Source organism: Balearica regulorum, chromosome 2 (genome assembly GCF_011004875.1).
Source record: "Balearica regulorum gibbericeps isolate bBalReg1 chromosome 2, bBalReg1.pri, whole genome shotgun sequence".
Lineage (NCBI taxonomy): Eukaryota > Metazoa > Chordata > Aves > Gruiformes > Gruidae > Balearica > Balearica regulorum.
Window position 1 is genome coordinate 168383105 of NC_046185.1, and position 21332 is coordinate 168404436.

The 21332-nt window shown below is 60.7% G+C and overlaps 2 protein-coding genes across 5 annotated transcripts in view; one reads left to right on the plus strand and one right to left on the minus strand.

The window, feature by feature from the left end:
- AGAP3 (ArfGAP with GTPase domain, ankyrin repeat and PH domain 3) overlaps positions 1 to 6547 on the plus strand; it is a 146272-nt gene extending 139725 nt beyond the window's left edge. For all 4 annotated transcript variants that reach the window (XM_075747006.1, XM_075747007.1, XM_075747008.1 and 1 more), the window contains exons 14-18: positions 2282 to 2436; positions 2948 to 3038; positions 3388 to 3610; positions 4677 to 4932; positions 5228 to 6547. In XM_075747006.1, the coding sequence (XP_075603121.1) occupies positions 2282 to 2436; positions 2948 to 3038; positions 3388 to 3610; positions 4677 to 4932; positions 5228 to 5455 (953 nt within the window). In that variant the 3' untranslated portion in view covers positions 5456 to 6547. The remainder of the gene's footprint in view (positions 1 to 2281; positions 2437 to 2947; positions 3039 to 3387; positions 3611 to 4676; positions 4933 to 5227) is intronic.
- A 7613-nt stretch (positions 6548 to 14160) lies between these two features.
- On the minus strand, positions 14161 to 21121 carry GBX1 (gastrulation brain homeobox 1). The gene is given in 3 exon segments (XM_075747024.1): positions 14161 to 14854; positions 20331 to 21036; positions 21038 to 21121. Coding segments are annotated over 3 exon segments (1311 nt in total). The 3' UTR covers positions 14161 to 14333.
- Between the last annotated feature and the right edge of the window lie 211 nt (positions 21122 to 21332).

Sequence of the window (21332 nt, forward strand, 5' to 3'; positions counted from 1 at the left end):
GTTCGGTGCGGTGCCCAGTATTTGTTAATGCAGGTGGTGGTGCCTCCAAAGGAAGCAAGAGCCTGGAAGGAGCACTTGCAGGAGAGGAAGGGCTGTGCTCTAGTGCCATCCCCATCAGAGCTGTCTTTCCTCAAGGAGACTTCCTGTGGCAGCACCCGTTTTCTGAGAGGTTTTGTGGACACAGCCTTGCTCAGCTGGTGCCAGGTGGCCCAGCAGCAGCTGAGGTTGGCCATGACCTTGGTGGGACCCGGCTGGTGGCCTCTGCACCCGTTCATTATCTCTGCTGGGGTGCTGCGGGCTGCAGCAGGTTCCTCAGTCATTGCCCTCCTGCTGCTTCCCTCCGCAGTAAGAGACTCCTCCGGCCGCAGTTTGGGGGGAGTCAGGCAGAGGAGAAGCTCCCCCCCCAGACCCCCTCCGCTCACCTCCCCGCGTCTGCCCCGGGCTGGAGGCCGGCACAGCTCTGCCTTGCTGTGGACCAGGCTGGGCTCCTCGGCCTCCTTGCTGTCTCTGGAGCTGTGCAGTTGACTCCCTGCTTTTAATAGAGAGCTGGGAAGGCACATTATGGAGATGAGGGTGTTATTTGCATAACGCTAATTAGGTAATTACAAATCATTTTGCTATGAGCTGAAGCGTGTGCTGTGACATAACGTTTATTAGTCATTCCATTCAGGCCCCGCTTAGTTAAGTCATTTACTGCACTAACTACTGAAGTTGGCAATAAAAGGTAAATGCTGGTGCTTGGGTGCAAAGCTGAGACAGGGCACCCCATGTCAGTCTGAGGCCCCCATGCCCGCTCGGTGCATGGGCTGGCAGGGCAGAGCCCAGCCCCAGCAGCCCGGACTGGGAGGGCGTTACAGCAGTCAGAGCAGTAGCCAGAGGGGGAGACCACATGTTAAGCCTTGTTTTTTGGCAGGCTTTTGGTTGTTTTGGGGATGTTTTCTTAGGCCCAGGGGATCTGGGGTGCTTTCACACATTTTCACTGTCCCCTGTCTCTCTGCTGCTGGCTCTGCCACCCAGCCCAGAGGTGTCTGTGCTCTGACACCCTCCCTGGAAACCCCCCAGGCAGCCTGCGTTTGTAGGGATGCTAACAGTTCCGTTTGTACCCAGCTTCTTAAGTGCCTGGCAGTCTGAGGGACCCTTGGGGCTCACCAGAACCATCTTCCCTGAAAACGGAAAGTCAGGAATTTGTCCCCACATGTTTCACAGCTAGAGAAGTGCGTTAATATTGAGGCCGTATCTTCTGGGGTTGCTTGCAGTTGCCTGGCTCTGCCCTCCGGGCACTTTGCCCTGTGCACATCCCTGCCACCCTCCCTACCGCCCTCCCTGCACGCATCCCTGCACGCATCCCTGCCGCCCTCCCAGCCGCCCTCGTGGAAGCAGCTCCGCTCGGCTGGCTTCCAGGAACCACCATGGCCACCAGTTTCCCACATTTGGGAGCCGGAGGCCACCTGCTCGGCAGGGCACTGAGAGGTGCCAGAGATGAGAATGGCATCACTCTTGCTGCTTCATAGCTACTGCCCTGGTCTCTGTGACTGAGTGCTTCTCCACGGGAAAACAGCAACTGTGCCCTGTCATGGGGGTCCGTGGAGCTCCCTGGCACTGAGGGCTTCCCAAGCGGGATCCCTGTTCTGCTGCACTCCTCAGCTGGCAATGATGCCCCCTCTCGATGCACAGGACAGTGAAGAGCTAGCTGCCTTTGAGCCATCTGCAAGGGCCTTCCTTGCATCTCCCCATTCAGTGTGCATGGCTCTGTCCCTCTAAAGCCATTTGTCGACAGACACCGAGCGCTCTGGGGGCCGTTGGGGGGTGAAGGGGCTGTTTGGGGGCACCAGCTCTGCGGAGGAGCCGATCCCAGTGCTCTAGAGGTCGGCCGCTTTCTCCAAAGGTGGGACACGCAGGGTATGGAGACCAGGGCGCAAGCAGCTTCCAGGAGTCCGGTGCCGCAGCCTCCTCGGTTTCCCATCCCAGAATGGTTGGAGAACGAGGCTGCAGACGTTCATATTCAGAAAGAAGGGCAAGCCCACGCTAGCGGAGCTGGCACGCAGGGAGCCGTGCAAGCAGCAGGAGAGACGGGCTGGCGCAGAGCTCTGGTTCCTCCCTGCAGGCACTCTCTGCCTGTGTTTCCCTGTCCCAGCTTCCTGGGGACCACTGCTGCCAGCGATCCTGCCCACGTGTGCGCACGGCGGTGGCCTGCAGGGATCTGCCTGTGTGCTCACACCCTGTGAGCCCAGCAGACCCCCTCCTTCTCTGATCCATGTCATGGCATAACTTTCTTTTCCAGAACCAGATGAGCCATTTGAGTTCATTATTGTGTCCCTGACGGGCCAGACGTGGCTTTTTGAGGCCTCAACATCAGAGGAGCGAGAGCTTTGGGTCCAGGCCATCGAGAGCCAGATCCTGGCCAGCCTGCAGGGCTGTGAGAGCAGCAAAAATAAGGTATGAGGCCTTGGCTGAGTTCTGCTTTGTTCCCTCCTCTCTGGCATCTGCTTTGCTGCATCCATCCCTGTCTCAGGCTTCCCTCTCTGTCCAGGTTGGACCCTGTACTGATCCCTCTGCTCTCAGTTAGGGCTGAATCCCATCCCTGGGACTGTGTTGCTCCCCACCGGGTTCCCTGTCACCTCTCGGAGCTCCCTGTCCTCTCCCCAGCCTGGTTCCGGCCCCACGGAGCTCTCTGCATCCTGCCAGGGCTGGATGCTGTGTTGCCCGCTCCCACCTTGAACATCTCTGCCTTTTTGCTCCCCTGGCACACAGCCGGCACACAGTCTTCCTTCCGGACCCTGATCTCTGAGTGCCCGCGCTGGACACCCCTCCTGCAGCAGAGCCTGCGGGGTGCCCACTGGAGCGAGGTGCTGGCAGCTCCCCGATCGGCTCTTGGGGTGGTGATGAGGGGACACGTGGCGGGGCAGTTGGCCTTGAGTAAACGGCGTTCCCATATGTTTTGTTTCAGGCTCGGCTGGGCAGCCAGAGTGACGCACAGGCCATGCAGGCCGTCCGCACTGCACGTGGGAACAGCTTCTGCGTGGACTGCGATGCACCGAGTAAGAAATGCTGCACTGGGCGGTTGGGCCACTCACCCAGGGAGGCTGGGGGACTTCACCCCAGCCACCTCCTGTCTTACCCCAGAGGAACCTGCTCTGTGGGGCTGTCTAGTCCTCTCCTGTAGTGGACCCAGTTTTCAGGGATGGGGGACTGGCCCACCTGCCACACTGGTCCGTGACCCCTTACTGACCAGCCTGGCGTCCTTGCCTGTCTGTGCTGCTGGGGTGCTGGGCTTGGCAGGGATCTGCTGGGCAGGTGCCTGCAAATATGGGTCTCCTGGATCACAGGAGACAGGCTGGTGAGTCCCTGCTGGTATTAACTCTCCCCCATTGATCTTGCTGCCCTCAGATCCAGACTGGGCAAGTCTGAACCTGGGCTCCCTCATGTGCATTGAGTGCTCCGGGATCCATCGCAACCTGGGCACCCACCTGTCCCGCGTCCGCTCCTTGGACCTGGATGACTGGCCTAGCGAGCTTCTCATGGTCATGACGGCCATCGGCAATGCCCTGGCCAACGCTGTCTGGGAAGGAGCGGTGGAAGGCTACCCCAAGCCCACCCCTGAGAGCAGTCGGTAAGGGAGATGGGCAACCGCAGAGATGCTTCTCAGACAACTACACCAGGAGGCTTGAGGGCACCACAGGAGGTTGGGAGCAGCCATCCAGTCAAACAGAGAGGTGGACAGGAATCCTCGAGGTACTCCAGTGCTGGGGTCCTGCCTGCTCTCTGGGCACTGGAGGCCCTCTCCCACCGTCCTGGTGGACCAGCAGGGCTTCAGGGCCGGCGGTGGCCATGCGGTGACTGCTGGAGCCGTGTCTGGCTGCAAAGCAGAAGGGGTTAACAGAGATGGCTTGGCAGCGTCATGCGGGTCTCAAGGGTGCGTCCCTTTCAGGCCCTTGTCTGTCCCTATCGGATCGACTCTCCTGTCACTCATCCCAACAAGAGCCCATTCTGCAGCTTATCAACGGATAAGAGCGGGTCAGGGGGCGGCGAGAGTGAGCATGCTCGGCGCAGGGCATTGATGGCCACCCGCCAGATGCAGATGGATAGAATGGCAGCAGATAGCGGCGGCACGGCACACATCGATCCACCCGGCCCCGCAGCCCCAGGCGGGACGGACGCTGCCGCAGCCTTTGTTTGCACCAGGCGAGACGGCAGCAGTGATAACGCGCCTCCCGTGGCACTGGGCTGCCGTGTGCAGCAGCTAACCTTTTCTTGCCGCTGGCCACGGCCCACGCGCAAGCATGGGACAGAGACGGTCCCTGCACTGCCACATCATGGGCACACAGGAGAGTGTGCAGGGGCACTAGTGTGGAGGTGCGAGTGTCCCTTTGCACAGTGACAGGTGTGGGGTCTGGGTGTGGGACGCTGCTGCATGTGCACAGGCATAAGTGCAGTCTGTGTAGGGAGTGAGGCAAGTGTCTCAGCCACGTGTCCGGAGCAGTGTGACAGAGCCCCAGTGACGGGGGGCACGGCAGGGGAAGTGTCTGCAGCAGGGGCGATGCACAGGGGTACCTGCGTGTGACAAACGTGCACTGGTAACATGGGGTGCATTGAGGGTGGCAGCACTGCTATGCACGCCCCTTCGCACACGGGGCCCAGGCAGGTTGGCCCACCTGTGACAGTGTCCTGTCTGGCAGGGAGGAGAAGGAGCGCTGGATCCGGGCCAAGTATGAGCAGAAGCTCTTCCTGGCTCCGCTGCCCCAATCAGACATCCCGCTGGGGCAGCAGCTGCTGCGGGCTGTGGTAGAGGATGACCTGCGCCTCGTGGTGACGCTCCTGGCCCATGGCACCAAGGAGGAAGTGAATGAGACCTACGGGGATGGAGACGGGCGCACAGCGCTGCATCTGTCCTGCGCCATGGCCAACGTAGTCTTCACGCAGCTGCTCATCTGGGTAAGGCAGGACCCCACAGCCTCCACCACAGCGCTTCTGGCCCTGTCCCAGTGCTTCCTCACCGCAGCACCTCCCCGCTCCCAGGTCTTGGGACACCCCTCATCCATCCCCCTCCCTCGAGTTCCCCCACGTGCCCGCTGGCGCTGCCCTGTCCACCCTCCCGTCTCCGTCTGCCTGCCTGCCCCAGTGCCACCGACCGCTCAGCCTCTGCTGGTGCTCTTGCTGTGCCAGCCCTGTGCCCATGGGCCGCGTGGCGTCCGGGTGCCACTGACCAGCTGCTTTCTCTCCCGCACAGTACGGGGTAGACGTGAAGAGCCGGGACGCTCGGGGCCTGACCCCGCTGGCCTACGCCCGGCGAGCTGGCAGCCAAGAGTGCATCGACATCCTGCTGCAGCACGGATGCCCCAGCGACAGTGCCGTCACCACGCTGACCCCCAGCCTGCCCCGCCGCAACACCAATGCCAACAATAATGCCTGCACCGTGGTGCCAGCTGAGCTCGGCTCCAGCCCCAGCGCTGTCTAGCTCCTCACAGGCCCTCCGTTGACTGCATGGCCGCCTTCCAGCCCTGCCGGGGGACCAGGGCCACAGGAGCGGGTCTGGACCACCTGCTGCGCTCACCCCCCACCGCGACCTCTGTTCTGGCCGGGAGCAGGCCGGGGAGCCAGCAGCCTGCTCCTCTGCGCTGGTTCCTGTGGACTCTCCCCATGCAGCTGGGGGGGAGCTGTGCAGACCCAGCGCTGCCAGCTTGTGGTGGGGCTCCCTCATAGTCACTGGGATGGGGGGCTCCAGTACCCCCATTCTCACGACCGGTACAGGGGGAGGCGAGGCAGTTCCTCTGTGCCTCCCACCACACACACATGTAGATAATGCAGGGACTGGAGGCAGTTCAGGTGTGTGGCCCTCCCCTGCACAGCCGGTACTGGGGAGGGCAATTGCTGCACCCGCTCTCCCAAACAGTAGGGCAGTTTGGGCACTTCCCTCCTGCCCTCCCCCCATGTCGGCCTTGCTGTGCACCCCTGGTGCAGTGGGGAAGTGGGGGGCAGCAGGAGGTGCATGTTTCTCCACTGCACCCCTGTGCTCCTCTCTGCTTCTGGCCGGTGCAGAGAGGGATCCCCTCGCTGGTACTGCTCCCCACATGCTGATGCAAAGGGAGCTTCTCTCCCACACAACCCCTGGACAAAGGCCCTTCCAGCCTCCCTGGTGACCTAGAGGGGGAGGAGGATGGTAACCCCGGGATCCCCAGCTGTGTCTGTCTGTCTGTAGAGTCACTGTCCTTCCAGGTTCAAGCCCCAAAGCCATACACAGTGTCTCCATCAGAGCATCCCCGCTGGCTCCCGCTGCTGCCCAGGCGGGGCTGGTCTCCGACTGAGCAAGAGGAGAGAGGAGATGAGCGTCTCCCTTTGGTTTTGGGCCAAGCCTGCAGCTGAGCGCTGGAACCCCAAGGCTTTGGACGCTGCTGTGGAACGTCTCTGTCACTTGTGTATAAAATGTACATTGGAAATATTTATATGGACACTCTGTATATACTGTTTCTTTGCCATGAGTCGCCCTGTGTGTGTTATCTGCAGCCAAGGAGATAAAGGCCAATAAAGCAACCCACCTCCTGCCAGCCCAGCTTTTCTGTGTGCAGCCTCCAGTCTGCTTCTTGCCCACACTGCAGGGTCTGGTGGGTTTCCATCCCAGAGAGACAAACGGTCAGCCCTTTCTCCTCCGTCTCAGGAGATGGTAACAGCAGTCCTGTGCTGACCTGGGCCCCTTGGAGGACATGGCGGAGTGCTGGGATAGGGAGAGGAGATGTGTGAACCCCGAGTGCTGTGGGACAACACAGGGACACAGCCCCAGGGCCATGCACGGCTCTGGTGGGCTCAGAGATGGGCACAGCAGAGGGGTGTGCTGGGCAGGGGACATGCTGGGTCAGAAGGGCTGGGGCCAGTGGGTCCTTGTGCACAGTGGAGTGAGTTTGAAGCTGGTGGGGAGGCAGAGATGGGCGGGGAATGGTGGGCTGTCCCAGCAAGCAAGGACCCTGGGTGGTTTGCTATGGCAAAAAGATTGCTGCAGAAGTCTGGGGGTCATCTGGTCCCAAGGTGTAGACAGCCCCCCCGGGAGCAGTGAAGGGACACGTGGGGTCTCTGCTCTGCCATCCCTGACCTGTGTGCTTCCCTCATCTTTCGGCAAAGCAAGGCCCCAGCGCTGCTGGTTCGCCACTGGCTGCACCCCAGGCCACACCACATGCAATGGTTTGGAGCTCCAGTGTCGTCCCCTTGCCGTGCCTGGCTCCAGGCTCAGAACTGGGGCTGGGCACGGGGGCTGGGTCCCTGTGCCTGAGTGGTGGTGCTGTAAGGAAGGGAGTTGCCCAGATACCCTGCTGTCCCCTGGGCACCCCACCTGCCACAGATACCCCTCAGGAGACCCCTCCAACCCCTGTTGCCTCCTCCCCTTGCCCTCCCATGGCAGAGGGCTGCTGTGCTGGTGGCTGCAGGTGGTGGCCCCAGCCCCTCCACCAGCCCCTGAACTCATCTGGCTGCATGTGCCAGTGTCGTGGAGCCTGTCCTGGTCCTGGTCCCGGTCCCAGGCCCAGCCCTCCCTGCCCGCACTCATGCTTGCCCCTCACTCCCTGTCCCCTTTCCCCATCACGGTGCACCTCAGTGCCCCCGCACCGGCCCTGCCCCGGCCCCAGCCTGGTGCTGGCTTTGCTTAATTTCCTGGCGACTGCATTAGCGGGAATGGAAGCCGAGGGACGGCAGCTCCTCTGGGGCCCATTAATCATCCCCCTCAGACAAGCTGCCTTGATTACAAGTGGCAAGAAATTCATTAGGGCTGCGGCTCTGACAACTTTTATCTGCGCGGCTGGATCTGACTCATTAGGCAGCCAAATTAAAGCCATGATGGGCCCTGATGAAATTCACTGCTTGTTTATCTTGTGCGATCTGATACATCTGCCCATACATCATCTCCCGTGTGGGATCCCGCCCGGCCCAGCCCCGGCGCCTCCCTTCCCATCCCAGCCCTGCCCTGACCCGCCGGGGCACCCTGACCTGCGGCACAGCCGGGACCCAGCTCCAGAGCCAGCCCCGGGCCAGGGTCTCCAGCCAGACTCGAAGCCACGTGAGGACAGCCCTGGGGCACGCAGCCCTGAGCAGCCCCTCCTGGGCCTCATGTTGCCCATGGGGGTGTGCAGCCCCCCCTTGGGGCACCCACTGCCCTGCCCAGGTCCTGCTGGCCGTGGCACCACTGCCAGTGCACAGCCCCATGGAGACAGGCCCCGTGCCCAGCCCTGTGGAGACAGGCCCTGTGCCCTGCTGTTGCCTGCATCTTGCAAAAGGGGTGCAGGGGAGCCAGGGGCTGCCCCTCTGCTTGCGCCCAGGGGAAAGGAGCGCCAGTGGTTTCCCTGTGGGCTCTGACACGGTCCCAAAGAGCCAAGACAAAAACCCTTTTCTCCAGCTTGCGAACAGGCAGGTAAGGCCATCCTGGGCTGCCAGCGCCACAGTGGCCCTGGTGTCCTTAAGGGAGGCCGCACTGCCACTCCATACCAGTGTGCTGCCCCAGAGCAAGGGCCTGTGCTGGCCATGGGCAGCCTTTGGGGCACAGCATGCTGTTCCTGTCCCCGGCAGGAAGGTGTTGGCACTGAACAACAGTGTCCCTGTTAAGAAAAACAGCACACCCCCATCCAGCAGTGAGGGCAGCCCTCCGGTCTGCCCTGCCTTGCCCCAGCCCAGCATTATCCCACTGTTCAAGCACCTCTCGGCACCAAGGTGTCCCATGTGGCTTCACAGGGTCCTGGGCCAGGGCAGGCTGAGGCAGGACCTGCTGTGTCCGTGTTTAGGGGCAGGAGCTGCTGTGTCTGTGTTTAGCAGTTGCTGCTGGCTGCAGCAGGGTGCGGGTGCTGCGTGGCAGGAGCAACGGATGCAGACTGAGGCCCTCAGCACATCCAGCCCCAGGCTGGAAACCACAGGTCTACACTTCCCAGAGAGCCTGGGCACAGCAGAGTACGCCAGGACGTGTCCCTTGGGGCACAACTCCCAAAGCCCCGTGGGCCCCCTCACAGCCCTCGCTGAGCTGACACAGCCAGCCTCCTGGGGGGGTGGGCTAACATAGGTGGGCAGCAGCCGTGGCATGGGCAGCACTAACCAGCCCCCAGGCAGCTGGGGCCACACACTGGGTACATGCAGCAGGGCTTTTACAAGAGATGGCCAGAGCAGACATCGTGCTATTGCTCTGCACTTTGCTATTTCCAATCAGCCCTGTCTTTTTGAAAGAGAGGGCAGAGGTCTGACACAATGTCCCAGCTCCCTTGGCCTGTGCTTACCAAGATACGTCACCAATGTGCTCCACTATAGCCCATCCATGTCTTGGTATCTGGCCTGCCTGTGGGCGCAGAAGTGCGGCACACGGCCTCGCAAAGCAGACTTCAGCCCGGCAGCTGAGGACACTGGCATGCGCTGGTAGGCTGTGCGAGGTCCAGCATAGGCAGGTGAGTGGGACTCCCTGTTTGGAAGGGATTTCAGCAGTTCTGGCTAGCTAGGGATCATCAAGCACTGCAGTCTCGTGAAGTGCTTCATCGCTTGCCTAGCACCTGAGTGAGCAGCAGCACAGCAGAGTGTGGCTACAGCCTCTCTCTCCTCCCAAGCCCCAGTTCCAGCATGCCCTTGGTAACTTTCAGCTCTTGGGACATTTTCCTTTGGCGCTAAGAATGCACCCACCAGGAGTTTGCATGCTGCTGCTGAGGCTGTCATGACCAGACTAGCTACTGAATCTCCTGTGCAGGTGCACACTGAACTCTGCGTGCTGCTGGGGAGCTGGCTGCAAAGGCGTCGGAGGTGGCTGGGGGGAGCTCATGACCTTTCCCAGGTGCCAGCTCGGTGGGAAGGGAGATTGTTCCTCTCCTGCCCATGTGGAGTCAGAGCCAATTTCTCCCCACCAGAGTAGAGGTTCTTTGCATTGCAGGATTCCTGCAGTGATGACACCCACGTGGTAGTTCTGACCAAGGCCAGGAGTACAGTGAGCTGCTCCCTAAAGGCAACCTCCAAGCAGCATGGATTCCCTCACAGGGCAGCACAGCACAGTGGATCATTCCTCTGCCCTGCCTCAGCCTGCTCATAGTGGGGTCAGAGGGCCCATCACAACTCCTACTTTGCACCAGCTTTGGAAAAACAAGTCCAGGGTGACCTCCTGGGGAACTGCTCTGTGAGCCTCTAGCAGATAGATAAGTCCTGGAGAGGCTGAGTAACGAACAACAGTAGCACCACCACCATGTTCTGGCCCATCAGATCTTCATACAAGCCCATTGTTAGAGAATGAACCAGCTTTGTTGCACTGAAAACCTTTTCCTGAGAGGAGACCACTGAGTGAGTAAATGCCCCATGGGATGCAATCAATACTCCTTTCCTAGTTCTTTAAGAACCATTTTCCAGGTAAATGAATGGGCAGGTCTGAGTAGACAATTCCCTTGTAAATGATGAAACTGTCTTCATGAGGGCAAAATGAGTCTTGTTTGTCTGTGTCTGTATATATACATGTATAAACACGTGTGTATAAATAAATGCATGTCCATGTATATATGTATCTCTATGTGTCTACATCTGTTGCTACCTTTTACTCTCTGTGCACATGTGTGCACAAATGTGTGCATTCGGGCATCCACATAAGATTGTCCCCCCACCCCAAGTTCCTACTCCAGGACACAAGACAACAGAGAGAAGGTGGAACATGGGAAATTCCAGTTAGAAACAAGGAGGAAAAAAAATACTAAGGAAGGTAGTCAGACACTGTAACAGGGGCTCAAAGAGGTGGAATCGCCATCCTTGGAGATACTTGAAGTCAGCTGGACAAGTTCCTCAGCATCCTGATCTAAGGGGACCTGCTTTGAGCAGGTGTTGGACCAGAGACCTCCTGAGGTCCCTTTCCATCTGCATGGCTCTATCATGCCAGAGTCTATCTTTATTGCAGTTTTTCATTGTTGGTCTTCTCACCCAGCCCAATCTGAATGATGCAGCACCTATAGCTCCAGGTTGTGCTGCACCTATAGCTCCAGGGCATGCTGCACCCTCTGGCCCAGCAGTCTTCTGTTAGAGGAGGTGCTGTAGCCACTTCAGTGGGGGCAGTGCCATTCACTGGTGTGTTGCAGTGCTTTGCTCTGTGCTGCGCAGGAGGCATCAGACTCATTGCAATGCACAATGTTCACAGGGGAGCTCTGTTCTGCGCAGCACAAGGAGCACTCTGCTATTCTGCAGCTCTCTCCAACACCCCTGGTGACAGTAGTGAGTCTGTCACCTCCACGAGCACCAGACTGAGCTGCACCTCTCTGCAGCACTTGCAGTTTTATTAACGTGACTGTTTGTAGGGTTGCATTGTGTACTTGGCTCTGGGACAGATCTAGCTTAACAACAAAAGCCAAAACCCACATAACATCTAAGAAGCTGAAAGCTCCAGTTCTCCAATCCAGTCTACAGGCAGTCAACGAACAAGTGTGCAGCCAGAGTGGGGGTGCTTTGCACACAGAGTTCAGGTTGGCAACAGCATGTGTGGCGGGGGGTGATGGGTTAAGAACACAATAAACTGATGCTATCACTGGGGCAGGACATATCAAACCACAGTGTCAGCTAGAAATGCCAAGTGAGAATAAGGGGGTTCTGGGACCCTAAAATGAAATTTAACTCCTTTCAATACCACTGCCCCAACCCTGGGGCACTCACACTTTTCAGAGTGCTGGGCTTAATCTTGTACTGCTGTGCTGCGCTAGGTTGCAGTGGCACAGACCCCTCATGTGGACACATTTATAGTGACAGAGCACTGCTTATCACTGCACAATTGCTTTATCCTGCCTCCCCCTGTTGTGTCCCCCTCTCTCCCCTTCTCAGGTGCAGGCAGCTCTATCACTGTATGTTGAAGGGAACTGCCAGCTCCCTGGAGGGCAGGGCAGCGGAGAGGTCAGCTGCCAGAGGACATTCACCTCCCCTGATCCAGAATGAATTCCAGCAGATGTTGCTACCTGAGCAGGCCAAGCCCACGCTGGGGATACTGTGAGCAACACAAGGCCAGGCAGCTCCTGAGGACGCTTTTTCCTTTCTAGGTTGGTGGTGCCGGGGATAGAGGCAGAAACTGTCCTGCCGTGGCTGCAGGAAGCCAGTTGCCCTCTGCTGCCCCAGCAGGTGCTCAGAAATCCAGATCAGGAAAGGATCCTGCAGAACTGTCTCGGGGCCTGCAACAAACATCTCCGTGGCAAGAAGCACCCACCCGGGACATCCAGGAGCACAGCTTTGTCCCAACGGTTGCTCCGCTCTGAGCTGTGGATGTCCCCACACAGGCCAGCTGAAGCCAGCGGCCCGCAGAACAGGAAGAGCCACCCACCAGTGCCCTGAGGCTACAGGGCTTGCAAGAGGACTCAGCTGTGCAGGCTGAGCAGAGGGTCCACACTCCAGATCAAGAGAATGCACCTGGCAAAGAAGGAAGGGACGTGGGGAGGGAGCAGTCCCCACCAGGCAGCATGGAGATGGGCCATGGGAGGGTACCCAGGAAGGTGTCATCAGCTCTGGGTGTCAGCGATGTTGCCCACTCGCATAAGCTGTGTCTCCCAGGGAAGGGCCCCAATGGATAACTGGACCCTGTGTGACCCAAACTCCCTATCAGACCTCAGAGCAATTGGCATCCCAGCAGCACCATGTCCCACACCATTAGAGACAGCCTTCTCCCTGTTCAGGAACCTCTGGTGGGATTGCAATGGGTGTTGTTACTACAGCGCAGATGCATGAGCTCCCTTGCCCCATGGGCTGGGCTAGCGATGTTCATCAGCCAGCGAGAGGCTTTCATAGCTGGACACCCAATTAGCAGTGGAACCACACGGTGCTCTGCAGTGTTGACTCAGGACTGTGTGTGCAGCTGTACCCCGTGCAAAACTGGATCTTCATCAGGTTCTGGGGTTGGGCTCAGTTATCTGAGATACCCCCTGGCTTCAGAAGCAGCATCTCATGCAATAGCTCTCAAGAGCAGACTATTCCACTCCGGCTGGCCTAGATGTGAGAGCCGCTGCTCAGGAAGTCTGAAACCCCTCTCCTGCATCAGTGCAGTGAAACCCAGCAGCTGCTCCAGGCTGGGGCAAGGAGACAGTGTCAGTAAGAGAAGCAGCAGCTGGTACTGGTGAGACAGGCTAAGGTTTCCAAGGAAGGGCAAGACCCCTACCTTCCCCTCAGCACAGCTGTGGGACAAGGAGCCCTGCCAGCCAGCACTGCCCCCGGATTCAGTGGCAATAAGGTGCCTGAGCTGCAGGACAATTTCCCCATTTATTCCCCATGCAGGAATGGGCTGGGGTGTGCTCCTCAGGCCTGAGGGAGGAGGAAAGGCTTCAAGGTGGGACACTTCTAGCAGGCAGCACAGCCCTGAAGGGCTGGAGGGCATTGCATCACTGGGCCTCACAGGTGTTGCGGCATGCGGGGCTGAGCACGTGTAAAGCTGGCACAGGGCACCAGTGCAGCCCTGGGGACAGCAGGCAGGCATCCTGCCGGCATCGGGCAGGGGCCAAGGGGGCTGCGGGCACAGACCTCTCCTCACCCCACGGCCAGCAAAGGCCAGGTCCTGGCACGAGGCCCATGGGACAGGCAGGGCTTTGCCTTCAGGGAGGGTGGCAACATGCCATCGTGTGGATCGCATCTCGGGGGAGGCTCGCTTCTGCCCGAGGGCCTGGGGCACCAGGGACGCCGGCTGTCCCGGGGCAGGCCAGGGGACGCAGCCGTGTCGGGAGCCCGGGGGCAGCGCACACGTCCCTCCCAGCTCCGGGGAGCGCTGCTGGCCTCGGGCAGACTGCGGCTGCAGGGGCTGCCGGGGGCGGTGTCGGACGTCCCCGGCCCCGGCCCGGCCCGAGCACCTTCCCGCCGGCGGGAGGGCGGACCCGGGGATGCCTCTGGGCGCTACCCGGCCCCTCCCCTTCTCTGCTCCCTCCCGTGTCTCAGCACCGGCACCGGACCGGGTCTGATGGAACCCGCAAGGCCTCCGAAGCTCCCTGCGCAGCCGCTGGTACCGGCCGAGCCCCGGAGCCTCCCACGGTCCCCGGCCGCACGCCCTCCCCGGCCTCCCCTCGGGGTCGGCGCTGCCGCCCGCTGCCCCTGTCTCTGCCCCGTCTCTGCCCGGGCGAGCAGCACCGCGGAAGAACGTCGCCTCGCTCCATAGAAAATAATTTATTGAAATCACAGCTATACATGGGCGGGCGCCCGCGGGCAGCGCGGTCCCGGCCCGACCCGGCGCGGCACGGACAGACGGACACGCTGCCGTATGTACAGAGTTTACACGGAATAAATAAGGGACATGTACAGAGGAATGCGAGCGGATGCCCGGGCCGCGCCTCCGCCGCGCCGGCCCCCTCCGCTGCCAGCGGCCCGCCCGCCCCAGGGTCCGAGAGCCCCGACGGCGCTCAGGGCCGGGCGCCCTGCTCGATCTGCTGGTGCTGGCTGCGCACGGCGAAGCGGTTGACGTGCACCGGGATGGGCACCACGATCTTGGGGTTGCGGACGGGCTCGCCCGAGCGGTTGCTCACATTGCCCGCCTTGATGCGTTTCCACTTGGCGCGGCGGTTCTGGAACCAGATCTTCACCTGCACCTCGCTCAGCTTCAGGGCGTGCGCGATCTGCGAGCGCTCCGTCAGGCTCAGGTACTTCTTGCAGTGGAACTCCTTCTCCAGCTCCAGCAGCTGCTCGCTGGTGAAGGCCGTGCGCCGCCGGCGGCTCTTGCCGGCCCCGGAGCCCGGCGGGGCCTGCTCGGCCGCGGGGCCGCCCTTGCCCTTGCCCTTGGCGCCCAGCGCGGCGGCGGCTGCCCCGTCCAGGAAGGGCTCTTCCTCGCTGTCGCCCGCCGAGCTCTCCTCCTCCCGCTCGCTGCACGGCGTCGCCGCCGACTTCACCTCCAGCTTCTCCTCGTCCGAGCTGTACGCCTTCCCGTCTGCGGGGCACACAGCGTCAGCGCCCGCCGGGGCGGCCCGCCGCATCCCCCCCCCCCCCCCCGCCCCGCCCCAGGGTCCCCCCCCGCCCGCGGAGTGCCCAGAGCCGCGGCCTCGGCGGCCCGCGGGGCTCCCCCCGTTTCCCCCGGCCGCCCCTCCGCGGGAGGCTGCAGCTCCTCCCGCAGCCCCGGGGCCGCCCGCGCTGCCTCCCGCGGGAGAAGCAGCTTCCCCGGCACCCGCTGCGCGCTCGGCCCCGCTGCAGGCAGCGCCGGCTGCTGTTGTCCCAGACCCCAGCGCGGTCTGCTCCGCGCTGCCCGCAGCCTGGCCGGATCTGTGGGCGGCACCCACAAACCTGGAGCATCTGCAGACACCAGCAGCTGCCGCCGTCCCCATCCCACAAGCCAGCAGCGGTAGCATCACTGCCTCATTCCAGCAGAGCACACCGTAACCCTTCCAGGGCTTGTCCGGACCTCCGCATCTGGAAGGAAAGTCTGTACCTTGCCCCTCAGCTCAGCCCTCCCTCTGTCGCATCCCGCTGCATCAGACCATGGATGCTGTTCATCCAGAAAGAAGCCAGCCAAGAGGAGTTCAAGGACTGTCCTGGAAACAGCAGCCTGAGCCAGTTGCAGCCCAGCAAACCTCTCTGCAGGGCTCTACAGGACATGGAGTGTCCTGCTGCCAGCTCTCCCTCCCTAAGCCCAGGATGCACTACAGCAGAGTTGTACAGCCGGGGAACAAGGTGCTTAGGCAGCTGATGCTCAAGGCTTAGCTCCGCACACCAGTCTGTGCAGAGGGGAAGGCTAGAGGCTGCCAATATTGCTCAACAGACAGGACCTCATCCCAGGCCACCCAGACAGGAGGCAGCACTTGGACCACCACAGACACCTCTGTTATGTTGCCCGCAAGGATACTGATAGAGTATAGGGGTATGAATCTTCTCCTTGCCAGCTTCTTGTGTCCCAGACTGCTGCCTGAATGATTCAACAGCCACGGAGCAAGGGAAGACATGGGTGGGAGACAGTGGGGAGGAAAGAGGCCTGGAAGCCAGTCACTTCTTTGGTAGGAGGGCTCAAACAAAGGCCTCACAGCAGATCAAGAAGATGCTCCCGCCCATAGCTGGGGGTCATGGAGGGAGAGGACCCACAGCTATGCACAAGCAGATGAAGAGGCTTTTCTGTCATGCTGAGACTAGAAGAGACCAGCAAGCTCTCCAAGTCTGACCCAACAGCAGGAATCGCTGCTGGAAGGAGCTGGTCCTGAAGCACTGCTGCTCTCAATATAATCCTACATGCAGAAGAAGAAGCATCAGCTCTCCAAGCTTCTAAGCAGTGCCCAGGTAACGGCATGTGCACCCTGTGCCACTGGATCTCCAGACAGCTCACCTCACCTCAGTGGGAAAGGCAGAACAGCCCTCAGATGCCTGACGGTGCAGGGCTGCAAATATACAGGCAGCAACTGCAAGACACTGCTTGAGCCCAGGAGACTTTCTCAGGAGCCTGCTGCTATGGAGCTCCCCACATCCCTTGCTGGTCCTGCAGCAAGTCTGTGGCTTCCTGAGAGTGGATGGGAGGCTTTGGAGAGCTGGAATCCTCTCCCTGCTCTTCCTGCTTCATACAGTGCGAAAGAAACACCTTCATCTCTATTCTGCTGCAGAAGAATAGATAGTAACCTCTTTCTTCTTGAGGGTCAGGGACGGGGGGAGAAATCTCCCATATGCACAGGGCGTATAGTAAAGACCCAGAGAATTTATGCTTGTGGGGCTGAGGGTTAGTAGCAGGTGGCATGGAGCGCTTTGGCTGCCAACGCAGTGTCTCATGCAAGCACTTTGCTGAAGGAAAGGAGAGCTTTCATTTCTGTGTACCACCTCTGTCTGTTGGAGCACAAGCCCTGTCAGGATAAGAGAGCTCTTACGAGGATGTCAGTGTTTTCACCAAGAGTGGCCATAGGTCCTGCCCTGACTCTGCCCTTCCCCAGCGATGGAGGACGCCATCCCAGCAGCCACACTATCAAACAGCGCTGATCGGGCCATTTGCTCTTGTAGGCCCAGACTGTGCCCCAAGAGACTGGAAGGAGGTTGAGCTACCAACTGCAACATGTTGCTTTGTAAAACAGGTACTATCCCTGGATGTACTCTTCTTAAGCAGACCCCAAATTTTAAATGGTCTCTACCAGACTGACATGTCTCACATTTCTGTCTTATAAAAGGGCTGTGTTTGCAGTAAGGAACTCAGAACTATATGACGATAGAGTCTAAACCAGAGGTTTTCACAAAGAAAATTGGTATATTGGTCTGTTAGCCACCTAGTATGTCCCCATCGAAGGAGTACTGGAGGCAGGGGAGCCCACCCATTTGGTGGGAAGGTATACTGAGACTTTTAGAGGCCTTTGAACAGGAAGTGAAGCTGTCATGAAACAAAGTATTGTGACTTTGAAAAATCAACAAGAAGGCAGTAGATGAAGAATAAGATCGATCCATTGTTTTGCTCTTCATAAAGTCCCACCTGTTCATTGATCTCATTATGGACATGGCAAGCATGGTGAGGAGAGTTGGGTGTCACAGGTGACAAAGTTATTCAAGCAGGATCAGGGGGATCTGGGTCAAGAAAGGATGTTGTGACAGCCAGAAGAGCCCTGTGCTGGTAAGCACACAAGAGCTCTTTGTTATGTTCATAGGGAACAAGACAAAACTTCACCCCTGTCCCTGACCGAATATGCAGTTAGTACATCAACTCAAGAGAGGGTCTTAGACCACTGCCTGGATCTTGGTGGAGACTTCTCAGCTCAGGAACAAATGTGCTCTCAGGAGAGGTGTGGAGAGCTGGGGGTGTTGAGTACCTTCATCCTGGGGGTCATACTCTTTGTTGCAGGTGTCATAACAAACCAGACTCCAAGCTTTGCTGCTGCTTGCCACCAGTTTCCCTACGTGCCTCTCCCCTCTCAAGAAGTGTGACAACAGCTGGAAACAAGTTTGAAAGATATTAGATGCCGAGAGAGGCCCTAAAATAGAGCATTGACTCCTTTGGCTGATCCAGGAAGCAACTGATCTTGTCTCCATAGACACCTGTATGATGGAGATACTACTGGAGCCCAGGGACAGAAATAGTCACTTTAGGGTATCATTCACTTGATGTGACAGACAAAAGGAGGCATTTCTTATTCACATGGTTCTTCTACAGATAAGAGATCTGTGGAACACCTTGTCCCAGGATGTGACTGATGCCAAGTTTCTCTCTCCTTTCTGGTGGACTCCACGAGAGACTAGATAAGGTCATAGAAGAGGAATTGGTCAAAGGTTACTAAATATACAGAAACAACCCCTGGCTTAGGAAGCCCCTGAAGCACAGGTGGCTGGATGCTAGGGACGTGTCATTTTTAGAAAGTATTGCACAGGTTGTGCTCTCTTACTCTTCCCTGGACCATTGCTTTTGGCCAGGGCCACAGATAAGATGCTAGTGCAAACTGCATTATACATAGTTTTTGATGCCTCCTTTTGACATGGATCATCTTTCTCTTCCTTAATTGTGGAAAAAGCCCACGACAACCACCCTGGCTTTCGTCTAAGATGATCGGTAAAACAAACCTATTGTCCATCTCCAAGGGCCTTGGCTGGTACAGTCAGGAGAAACATTAGGTGAAGGAGAAGGTGGGCACATTTGGCCTGACAAATCCTCCTGGACCTGGGAAGAGCAGTCCAGAGAGTCAGGTCCACGTGGGCAGATGCTTGTGCAGAAGGACAAGCATCCTTCATGGCTCCAGAGGAAGCACAGTGCTAAGAGACAGCTAATAGGCAGCAGCAAATGAACAGCAGTAGCAAGACATATTTCCTTCCGTCATATGATCCAGTCACAACAGGGCACGTCTTAGAGATACGATTTCTCAATATCAGAAATGGCCACTGTCTGGGACAGTTCATCTGAGTCCCTTGGGAGGAGAGAACATTTTTGTCTTAGCTATGGAGGAGCCACGGTTGGAGATCGAGCACGGTACAGCTCATTTCCCCATAGACTGGGAAGATGTGGTCATACGGACAGCTGGTTTTGGCCAGGGCAGTCCTGTCCATGAGGAGACTTTCACAACAAAAGTGAGATCACACCGGGCTTTTGACTCAGCACAGAGGCCTGGGAGCACCAGAGGAGCACAAAAGCCCCAATAACTCACAAAGGCAGCAGAGAGGCAAAATGCCCTGGTTGTCCTGCCGAGGGACAAGGTTCAAGGGGTACCTGAGTGAGGGAAACAGCCTTCTGAGGGAAGAACAAGGCAGCGCAAGGAAACGACCCAGGCTTAACCAGGAGGGGCTACAGGGAGGATGGAGAACTAACAGCCAAGCACTGCAGGAAGCAGCAGAGACTTTCTCAGCATGCATCCGTGCCAGGAAGCCTGTGAGACAAAGGTGCATCTCACGGGTGACCAGGGGAGACAGGTCTCAGGACAGGCCACGTCAGAGAAAGCCAGCAGTTGGTTTGTTTTGGTCTCGCCACAGAAGGGACGCCTTGAGTCCTGTGCTACCGGAGCCAAGGTGGAAGGGAGCAAGAGCTGGAGCTGGCTGAGAAACACAGAGCAACAAGTCACCGAGGCTGATGCCTGCACACTCGGGGGAGCGGCCGCGGATCACAAAGGCGAGGGCCCCGCGGCCCCGCCACGGCAGCGGGAGCCGCCCCCGGCCAGCACCGAGCGGGGTCTCGGGAGTGGAGCCGCTGCCTGCCCGCGCCGTCGGGCAAAACCGGGCCCGAGGCCGCGGGCACAGCAGCACAGGGCGGCGGGCTGAGACGAAGGGGAGCGGGGCTCCTGGCGGCGCGGGGTCGGGAGGGGCTCGGAGCGCCGGTAGCCGCAGCACGACGACACCGGGAGGGCGGCGGAGCCTGGGCCGGGGCGGGCTGCGGGCGAGCGAGGGAGCCCTCAGCCCCGCGGTCCGCCCGGAACGCTCATGGCGCCGGGAACAAGGCGCAGCCCCGCGCCGCACCGCAGGTGCACCGAATGGGACCGGGACCGGGACCGGGACGGGCGGGGAGGGCTGCGCGCAGTCCTGCGACCCGGGCCGGCGCGGCGCCCCGCTGCCCTCCGTCTCGCTCGCCCCGGGCCGGGTGCCAGGACCTCGGAGAGCTCCGCGCCGCCGGGCCGGCCTCGGCTCCGGGGCTCCGCGCCGCTCCGGTCCCGCCGGGCAGTCCGTGCCCCGTCGAGGCGGCTGCCCCGGCTGGCGGCTCTCCCGCCCCGCGGCCCGGGCGCGGCGAGCGGAGTTTGTCTCCCAGCCGCGAAAGTTGGCGGGCGCCGCGGACCCGGCCCGGTCCTGCCGCTCGGCCCGACGGGACAGAGCGGGAGCGCAGCCGCGGGCAGGTGCCGCCGCCACGGCCCATCGCGGCCCCGCCGTCCTGCCCGCCGCCGGGCCCTTCGGGACTGCGGGAGTCTCGGGCGAGGCAGTCCGGCGCTCGCCGCAGACGAGTCGCTTCTCCGCCGGGCGGGGCCGGCCCGCGCCGCTCTTACCTGCCAGGCCGGGGAAGGGGTCCGGGAAGTGCAGCGGCGGCTCGGGCGGCCCCTTGTCGCGCCCCGGGGGCAGCTCCTCCGCCTCCAGGCCCTCGGCGCCCCGCCGGCAGCCGGCGTCGGGGTTGGCGCGCGGCGGGGGCAGCTCCTGCGGCGGGTAGAAGCCGTCGGGGGGCTCGGAGAAGCTGGGCAGGGCCGTGGTGAGAGCCACCATGGAGGGCACGGCCTGGCCCAGGCTGGCGCAGAAGGTGTTGGTGAGGCGGCCGGCGAAGGAGGCCAGCGGCGCCAGCGGCGGCAGCCCCGACTGCAGGGGCGCGTGGGACAGCGCCTGCGGCAGCACCAGTGGCCGGTACGGCATGAACATGGGGTACCCGGTGTAGAGCAGATGCCCGGAGCGCGGCGGCGGCGTCCCGATGAGCGAGTCGATGGAGAAGGCGGTCCCCTGGCCGCTGGGTCTCTGCATGGCGAGCGGGCGCCGCCGGCTCAGCCGGCACCAACTTTCCGGCGAGCTCGGGCCGCCGCCAACTCGCCGCGCTGCCGCCGCCGCCGCCGCCGCCGGGCCCCGCCGCTGCTGCGGCCCCGGCCCCGGCCCCGGCCCGTGCCCTCCGCCTCCCGTGGGCTCCGGCGCCCGGCGAGAGCTGCCGCCCGCCCGCCCGCTCGCTGGCTCGGCGCGGCGGAGTGGAGGCGCGCTCAGAGCCGCCCGCCCGCCCGCCCCGCCGCGGGGGGGCCGGGCCGGGCCGCGGAGGGGAGGGGAGGGGAGGCGGGCGGGGGTGTCGCCCTCTGCTCTCATCCATCTTCCGCACATCACGGTCGAGTTCCTCCTTCAGCGCCCGCTCCGGCGGGGCAAGGCTCCCCGCTCCCCCCGGCGCGGCCGGCCCCTGGGAAGGCACCTCCCCCTCCCGCCTCATCAGCTGTTATTAATGGTGATTGATGATTAGCAATTACGGGGCCAGCACAAGGGCGCTTTTGTGGGGACGGGATGGGGCCGCGCCGCTCGGCGCATCC